Source organism: Oncorhynchus nerka, linkage group LG7, assembly GCF_034236695.1.
Source record: "Oncorhynchus nerka isolate Pitt River linkage group LG7, Oner_Uvic_2.0, whole genome shotgun sequence".
Taxonomy (NCBI): Eukaryota; Metazoa; Chordata; class Actinopteri; order Salmoniformes; family Salmonidae; genus Oncorhynchus; species Oncorhynchus nerka.
The window spans coordinates 79,011,887-79,021,636 of record NC_088402.1 but is presented as its reverse complement, the minus strand read 5'-3'; the positions used below and the strand labels follow the sequence as shown (position 1 = coordinate 79,021,636).

Here is a 9,750-nt window from a genome sequence, read left to right as displayed (position 1 = left end):
CTCTTGTCAACTTAATTGCTCTCATAGCTAAGCCAAACATCATATTTGGCATGACAGTGAGTGGCAGGGAGATGATATAAAAAATAAAAGAAATAGACTGGCACTCAGGCTATGGCCACAGTAGTTCATTGGGCATCAACCTATGATGACATATCAGGCCCGCCGCCATGTCATAATGGTCGGATGAACTATCACAGGTGAGTTTGTAAGAAATACATTATTGCTATGTTGCTGTTTTCAGGAGAAGACCTCAAAGCCCCTGTGTCAGATACCCTCGCAACCAGAGAAGCAAACTCGTCCACTGAAAGGGAAGCCTCCTCAGATCATGATAGAAACAAAGCCGTCAATGAGCAGCAGATTGCCTGCCATGACAAAGCTTCCGTTCCTACCTGGGGTCGCCTTTAAATTTTATAGAGCCAGCCTGGGTAAAAAGGTAAGCAGAACATATATTTAACAGGATTCGGTATAACATTTTTTTAAAGAACATGCATACAATAGAATGGTGCAGTAGAATAGAAGAATGGTGCAGTAGAATGGAAGAAGGATCCAGTAGAATGGTGCAGTAGAATGGGAGAAGGATCCAGTACAATGATGCAGTATAATGGAAGAAGGGTCCAGTAGAGTGGTGCTTTAGAATGGTTGAAGGGTCCAGTAGAATGGAAGAAGGGTCCAGTAGAATAGAAGAAGGGTCCAGTAGAATGATGCAGTAGAATAGAAGAAGGGTCCAGTACAATGATGCAGTAGAATGGAAGAAGGGTCCAGTAGAGTGGTGCTTTAGAATGGTTGAAGGGTCCAGTAGAGTGGTGCAGTAGAATGGATAAGGATCCAGTATAATGGTGCAGTAGAATTGAAAAGGGTCCAGTATAATGGTGCAGTTGAATGGAAGAAGGATCCAGTATAATGATGCAGTAGAATGGAAGAAGGGTCCAGTAGTGGTGCTTTAGAATGGTTGAAGGGTCCAGTAGAATGGATAAGGATCCAGTATAATGGTGCAGTAGAATTGAAGAAGGGTCCAGTATAATGGTGCAGTAGAATGGAAGAAGGATCCCGTATAATGGTGCAGTAGAATGGAAGAAGGATCCCGTATAATGGTGCAGTAGAATTGAAGAAGGGTCCAGTATAATGGTGCAGTAGAATGGAAGAAGGATCCCGTATAATGGTGCAGTAGAATGGAAGAAGGATCCCGTATAATGGTGCAGTAGAATGGAAGAAGGATCCCGTATAATGGTGCAGTAGAATTGAAGAAGGGTCCAGTATAATGGTGCAGTAGAATTGAAGAAGGGTCCAGTATAATGGTGCAGTAGAATGGAAGAAGGATCCCGTATAATGGTGCAGTAGAATGGAAGAAGGATCCCGTATAATGGTGCAGTAGAATGGAAGAAGGATCCCGTATAATGGTGCAGTAGAATGGAAGAAGGATCCCGTATAATGGTGCAGTAGAATGTTTATTTTTTATTTGTTTACATCGTTGTTCCTTCAGTTGTATCAGCCTACATCTGATTTCAACCTCAGTGACCCAAACTGTCACATTATGAGGCCGACGTACAACAGTTTGCATGACCCAAACCTCAATAAATACTACCATCAGAAGGAAATGCATGAGAAGTTAAAGAAGCGAAACTTCATCACTAAAGAGGACAACGTAAGTTTGAAGTTAATATGGTTGTTTCTGAACAGTGTATTAGAAGACTATAAGCTTTACCGATAGTTAACTCCAGGAGTATTATAGCAGGAAACATTTTGATTCTCTCTCTTCCCAAGGTTGTATGCTCATTAAAGGAGTATAACACATACAAACATTACCTGGATACGGTCAAGACTGACCATCATAAAACTTACAGCAAAAAGTTGGTATGTGGGCAGTATGACTGCTTTCTTAAATGTAAACTTCTGTGAAGATCACACATGTTATTTTCACAAGACAATGTGAAATGATCATTCATCACTCTAAAAACAATGTTACTCTAACATGTATTTTATTAGGTAGATAAGTGTTTAAAATGTACAAAAATTGTATTTATCCTATTTAAGAAGGAACAGATACTGAGAATGGTTCAGTTGCAAGAGGAAGGCCATATACCTAAGGATGTTACCCTGGAAGATATGATAGAGTACTTACTGAATAAAGGAGCACAGAACCTGAAGCATCTGCAGTCAACCATTGGTTCCAGGTAGGCAAGAAGTGCATGAGGTAATAAAGTAGTTATATAGGCCTACTCTGTGTTGGCAATGTCATGACTCATCTGTTTAATGTATTGATAGGGACAGGGGACAGAAATATGGCCTGCAAACTGCATTGTATGACCAAGAGAGAGAGTTTAAAGAGGATTGGGTTTCTAAGGAGCGATCCAGGCTGAAACTCATTGAAAAGGATGTGAGGCACGATGTGAACAAGGCCAAGTATATGAAAGAGGCCAAAGAAAAGCGCATCAGAAAGGTACAAATGTCACACTTTCATCATACTTCACAAAACTACCCACAATTATTTTCAAGTTTGAATAAATCATGAAAATTAAGAAATCATTTTACCTCAACTTTTGTGGATGCTAAATTGCTATTTTTGGACTCTATGTTCTTCGCAGAAAATGTGCATTATGGAACAAAAACAGGCTATTCGGTTGAGGATAATGGAAGAGGAATTGAAAAACCTCCAGGAGTTTGAGAGGTTGAGAGAGGCCTCTATCAAACCAAATAAGCTGCTGGAAGAAATATTTGAAAAAACAGGTAAGATTTCATTTGAATTCATCACGCAGTTAAGCAATGTTTAAATGACTATGCCAAATACAACCTACAAGGAGCAGTTGAATGTGTTGTGCTGTATATCATCTCATATTTTGTATTTTTTTTTAACTATTATAGCATCTGCTCAGCCTGCTCTCAAACCTGCTCACTCCAAAACTGTAAAGAAAACAGTTTCTCTGTCAGGTAAGAACATTTCCTTACTAAAGAACCATAATTTCATTACGAAATATCTTTCAGAGTATGTTCATAGCCAGTGAATGGTAAATTTAGTCAAATTTTTTAAATGTGTGTGTTATTAATAGGGAAATCTAAGGAAAAGCCAGCCATGCTACAGAGGAGACCAGGCCTTGCACCACTCCAGAGGAGACCATGCCTGGATGGTCTGGCACCGCTGACGGGTTTCCAAGAACCTGTTTTGAGGATCTTCAAAGCCATCGAGGGACAAAGCATCCCAGACAGAGCTCAGCTGAAATCTGTCATCCTCGACCACTTGGGCTCCAAGCTTGTCAGGAAGCAGCTGGCGGAGTCAATCAGGGATGAGGTCAAACTGACGATTCCAGGGTCTACACCAGCGGCACAAAGGGCTCTGAGTGCCAGAATCGCTTACGATGTGTTGAAGTGCGTCTCTCGTGCTGCCAATCCTAGCAATGAACCTGCCTGCAGACTCCGTGGGGGAAACACAATCAAACCCAATGCTCAAGCAGATGATCCAGAACCAGAGGAGTGGATGGCCAACGGAGAAGACATAAACACCTATGTGACAACGTTGATCACTGACGTTCTGGAGGAAGTCCAGGAGCAGGTTATCGTAATGATCCGAGAAGACTCCCCTACCCAATTCAGAGTTGTCTCTGCAAAGGCCAGCCAAACAGCCATTGATGTGGTAAGCAATGTTTTGGAAGACATTAGACACTTATTAAATGAGGAAAACATTGAAGAGCTTGCACTAGACTGTGATGCTGAAGAAGGCACCTCAGGCATATCAAACAGTCAGCCACCTACATTAAAAAAGGCAGACCCCGAGAACCGCCCAGATTCCTGTTCAAAACTAGAAGGTGTCGCCTGTGACCTTATTAGCACTGCATATGACAGCCTCCTATTTGAGCTGGCTTTTCCTGAGCTTCAGGTTGAAAGAGATGAACAACCAAGCAACTCAAGGGCTATCAGAAGTGACATAGAAATCTCTTTTGAAGAAAAAGCTCCTTCCCTGACTCTGGAAATACTTCCCTCAGAGCCAGTGAACTCATCTTTATCCAACTCTCCCAGTTATGGAATGATGTTTTCATCTGACACTTCAGAGGTTGCAGAAAAGAACAGTAAGACAAGCAGCTCAGTGGCCTCCGCAGCTGCATCAACCTCGCCCCAGGAGACGGATACCACAACCACTGTAGAATGCAAAGAAGAAAGAGTAGAGAATGGTAACACCAGTGAAACAGATAACGCCCTTTCTGTCCCCTCAGTCAATACTGAAGAAGTTGTTTCAAAGCCTACTCTCTTGCACAAGGTGAAGAAAGAAAATGCAGCCACCAGAAGCGCTTCTCTTCCCAATCTGTATGGACTTGTTGTGGATGCAGTTATGGACCACTTCAGCACAGAACCCTTCAAAGACAGTCTGGCCCAATCAGTGAAGAATGAGGTGAGACGCACCCTTTCTATGCCTGACTGTGGATTGTTGAACACTCAAATTGATAATTACTTTGAGAGGAAAATGCTAGAGGATATGCTGAAGGAAGTATCCCGACAGTGCGGAGGAACAAGCTCTAGCACCATGGCGGAAGAGGCTACAGATGAAGAAGAGATCTACAGACTAGAATCTGCTGCAGCACAACTGATACAGAAAGTTTTCCAGGAGGTCAAGACACATTTTGTGTTCAAGATCAAGAAGGGTTCTCCCAAGAGATGTCTATCCCCAAAAGTAAGTCAATATATTAATATGTTGTATGTACTGTGTAATGTGTAATGTTGTATGCAACATTTATATGTGCTGTGTGATGCCATGACACTTTTCCTACAAGGGAGGTCATGTACACTGAGTATACTAAGAATTAGGTACACCTTCCTAATCTAATATTGAGTGGTGTCGAAAGCATTCCACAGGGATGCTGGTTCATGTTGACTTCAATGCTACCCACAGTTGTGTCAAGTTGGCTGGATGTCCATTGGGTTGTGGACGATTCTTAGAACTGTTGAGCGTGAAAAACCTAGAAGCGTTGCAGTTCTTGACACAAACCGGTGTGCCTGGCACCTACTACTATACCCCGTTCAAAGGCAATTAAATGTTTTGTCTTGCCCATTCACCATCTAAATGGCACATACAATGGTCCCAGTGCTTAAAAATGCTTCTTTAACTTGTTTCCTCCCCTTCATCTACACTGATTTGAAGTGGAATTAACAGGAGATATCCATAAGGGATCATAGCTATCATCTGAATTCACCTGGTCAGTCTATATCATAGAAAGAGCAGGTGTTAATGTATTTGTGTTGATGTTTAATCTGTGTTGATGGCGAACTGATTGATTGTTGATGGGGATGCTTCTATTTGCAACACCAAGATACATTCCTAGTATCATTTGTTCAGTGGGGGAAAAAGTACCCAATTGTCATATTTGAGTAAAAGTAAAGATACCTTAATAGAAAATGACTCAAGTAAAAATGAGTCACCCAGTAAGATACTACTTAAGTAAAAGTCTAAAAGTATTTAGTTTAAAATATTTCTAAGAATCAAAAGTGAAAGTATAAATAATTTCAAATTCCTTATATTAAGCAAACCAAACAGCACAATTTTTTTGTAATTTAAATTTTCAGATAGCCAGGAGTACACTCCAGCACTGAGACATCATTTACAAATGAAGCATGTGTATTTAGTGAGTCTACCAGGGATGTTCTCTTGATAAATGTGTGAATTGGACTATTTTCCTGTCCTGCTAAGCAATCAAAATGTAATGAGTACTTTTGGATGACAGGGAAAATGTATGGAGTAAAAAGTACTTTATTTTCATGAGGAATGTAGTGAAGTAAAAGTAAAAGTAGTCAAAATATATCAAATGTAAAGTACAGATACCCAAATAAACTACTGAAGTAGCACTTTAAAGTATTTTTACTTAAGTACTTTACACCACTGCATTTGTTGCATGGCGATAAAGTATTCTGATTCTATCTCCAAAGGTAAGCCGAACAGCCATCAATGCTGTGAGCAGTCTTCTGGGTGACATGGAGACAACTGTGATGGCCAGTGTTCCATGTTCTTGTACTACTTCCAGAGCAGATATGGAAGGAATGCTCTCTGAGGCAACAGGCGAGCACCCAGCGAAATCAATGGCCTCTGCAAAAGTTGAGTTGATCGCTGATGATTTAGTGGAAGATGCCATCGATATGTGCAGTGAAATGATTTTAGACGACCAGCCACTAGCTCTACTACATGACGATCCTGAAGAAGGTCCATCACATGTTGTTGTTCCTGGACCAATTCAGAGCAGCCTGTCTGGATGTGATGAACGCCACACAAAATCACAGGACCCTGCAGTAAAGATTGAAGACCATGAGGTAAAGCCAATTTTGATTCAAGACACAGCGCTCATATCCCCAGGTGAGAAGAATACGGATGAAAAAAGAGTCATTAGAGTAAGTTATGTCTTTGACTCATCCCCTAGAAGGAAAGCTCACAAGGCCACCAGAAGCACCTCTTTCCCTAACCTCTATGTCACCCTTGTGGACGGAGTTCTGGACCAAATTAGCACAGAACCTTTCAAAGAAATACTGGCCCAATCTGTGAGGAATGAGGTAAGACCTTCTGTCTCTTTGCCTCAATTTGGATCGGTGAACCTCAAAAGCGAGGACTGCGCGGAGAAAGAAATGATTGAGGATATGTTGAAAAGTGTATCCAGAAAACTCAGTAAAGACCAGGCCTGTCAGCTGACCGGGAAAGCCAGTGAGACCATGAATGCCAATGTAGGTGCCATTTCACTTACCCCCAAACTACAGTCTACTGCCAAAGACCTAATCATCAAAGTTCTGGAGCAGGTCAAGACTATAATAATCAATATGATTAGACAAGATTCTCCCAACAGGGCGATTTCCTCCAAGGCAAGCCAGACTGCCATCAATGCTGTCAGCGACATTTTGGGTGCTATGGGAACCTCTCTCATGGCAAGCAACACACCATTTGTTCCTGATGTGGCTGGACTCCAGCCTGACCTAGATGATGTAGCATCTTACTCAACTGAAGCTTTTGAAGCATATCCAGGGATCTGGATGTCATCCCAGAAGATAAAATATATTGCCTCAGGCCTCATGGACACTGTCTGTGATGACCTACTGGATGTGGATGGTTTCCTCAGACGGAGCGCTGGTGCATTATCCTCACAGGAAGACCTTGATCTTCAGAAGGTAATTACTTCAAAACCAGCATCCCCAGTCAATTGCATGCCTGTCAAAAGATGCCTGTCAATGTCCTACCTTGATGCTTTGAAGAATCCTGAAGACATTGAAAATGCTACTCACCTCAGTAGAAGCCTTGACTCTCTCGCCGTAATTGATGTGCCTACTTCAACCTCAAAGGAAATTTCATACGGCACAGAATTGAAACTGACACAGTTGCAAAAGGATGTCTCTGCATCATCCTCACTTTATGCCATGAGCAACTGTTGGAGCTCATTGGAGTTTACCTCCAGTGGATCTGATATCCCTATCGACGAAGAGGCCCAAAGGATTTCCTACACAGACGAAGAAGACAGTCTGTCCAAATCCCTCCCGACCTCTTCCAAATCAGTCTTCAATGTCTCTGGCCTCGTCCCTACTCCTCCAGAGGGAAAGCCAAAGGTGAGGCTGCCATGGCGCCCAGTGCTTCGCTGTAGAAAGGTTCCAGAGCAGCCCCCCAACAAGATGCACATTTACACAGTTCACAGGGATGCTTTTCATTTCCCAACTGAGACAATGCAATCGACCAGTCCATCATCACCCGAGGGAGACTTCTCAACTCCAGAGTCCCAGAGGCCAAGGTAATACTGTCTTTCTCATAGTCCTAATCTGAAAAGCTTTTTAACACCTAGCCCACTGTTGATATTTGAACAGCCTTAATTCTAAATGTTTTTATTTTTGTAGAGCTTTGAGAACTCTGTTATGAAAAGTGCTGCACAAATTAAATGTATTTTTTATTCATTAAGAGCGGTGGACAGCTCAGACAAGGAGTCTATCTTTAATATAGACTCATCCAAACGACTCGTCGCAGAGATAATGCTGTCTGTTCGGGAGGACGTTGTTGAGGCAAAGCAGAGCGAATTGCCCGCAAATCTGTCAATTGACAATGAGATGCTCAACCCTTTGGCTCAGAGTGGGACACCCCGCACTGATTCCTGAACTGCCTCCAACACCACTCCTCACAGTGAGAGTGATAACTGAAGAAAGATTCACATGTTTACTTGGACATACATGATAGAAGCATTTGCTTACATTATTTTGAATCACATTGAGCTAATAAAGAATGCATTTATTTTCTAAAAAAGACAAAAGCATTTATTTACACTGTGTAGTTTTTCTTAGATGTTAGTGTTAAGTTAGGAATATTAAATTGAAAGTTAGGAGAGAGTAATTATATATCTTTGCTCTGAATGGTGACATTGTTTAAACAGTCTCACAATTTGACAATAAAATATTAATACACTTTTTTTTTTACACTGTGACTTTTATGGTTCTAAAGGGAGGAGAGGACAAAGCTGGATGAATTTAGGAGTCACAAGCGCCCCAGTAATCATTATTAACTTTACATTCCTGACATTTTTCCTGCCTGTAAGCAGTCTCTCTTGACAGCATTGTATGACCTATTGTTCTGTTGACACAGAAACGCTTCACTAATCAGTGCAACTTACTCTGCATTCCAGTTATTATACCTCAGATTGTTGAATTTATGCATCAAGAGTGTTGTGGTATTTTATTCACTGTTTATTCTGGCAAGATTTGATCATTATTGCTCAGATTGTCAGAATATTTTAATACTGAATAGCCTCATTAGAATAGAGCTGCAACTATTTGAGTGTAAATCCCAGAATCATAAGGACTACTTTGGGACATATTGAGTCCAGATTGGCCTAAATGCAATGGGTCAGGTGGTATTTTAAGATGGCTATTCACTTATTAGCACGGTTTTCACGTGACACTGTAATCACCAATGATTTATATATAGGCTACACTAGATGACCAATAAGACATCCCTCACCATTGTAAAATATATTTTGGATGCAATAGAAATTAATTTATTAATGACGACATTTGTTTGTGACACGTTTATCATATTACAGACACCTTAACCTTAATGCATACTTTTAAATTATATTATGTGAGCTAAACATAAAAAAAACATTTTTTTCCCTGAAGTATAGTTTTTTTTAGAGATGACTGAAATCTACATTTAATTGAAATACTGTAGAATTCCATTCATTCCTATGGAGGAATGCTTCTACTGGGGAGTACCAATATGGCCGACCAGTGTTTTCAACGCCTCTCAATAGCTACATTTAATTGAAATACTGTAGAATTCCATTCATTCCTATGGAGGAATGCTTCTACTGGGGAGTACCAATATGGCCGACCAGTGTTTTCAACGCCTCTCAATAGCTACATTTAATTGAAATACTGTAGAATTCCATTCATTCCTATGGAGGAATGCTTCTACTGGGGAGTACCAATATGGCCGACCAGTGTTTTCAACGCCTCTCAATAGCTACATTTAATTGAAATACTGTAGAATTCCATTCATTCCTATGGAGGAATGCTTCTACTGGGGAGTACCAATATGGCCGACCAGTGTTTTCAACGCCTCTCGATAGCTACATTTAATTGAAATACTGTAGAATTCCATTAATTCCTATGGAGGAATGCTTCTACTGGGGAGTACCAATATGGCCGACCAGTGTTTTCAACGCCTCTCAATAGCCAATACATAGCAAATACCAATCCAGGGTGTATATACATCACTGCTAATTACCCAATTTTAATAAAAGCTAGTAACATTCT

The 9,750-nt window shown here is 40.9% G+C and overlaps 1 protein-coding gene across 1 annotated transcript; it reads left to right on the top strand.

Annotated features, from left to right (window-relative positions):
* The first annotated feature begins 4,003 nt into the window (after window positions 1–4,003).
* LOC115132856 (uncharacterized) lies at window positions 4,004–8,405 on the top strand. Its single transcript, XM_029665594.2, has 3 exons — window positions 4,004–4,657; window positions 5,908–7,739; window positions 7,905–8,405. The coding sequence occupies exons 1-3, from the start codon at window positions 4,016–4,018 to the stop codon at window positions 8,095–8,097; spliced, it is 2,667 nt and encodes an 888-aa protein (XP_029521454.1). The 5' UTR covers window positions 4,004–4,015; the 3' UTR covers window positions 8,098–8,405.
* Window positions 8,406–9,750: the final 1,345 nt, after the last annotated feature.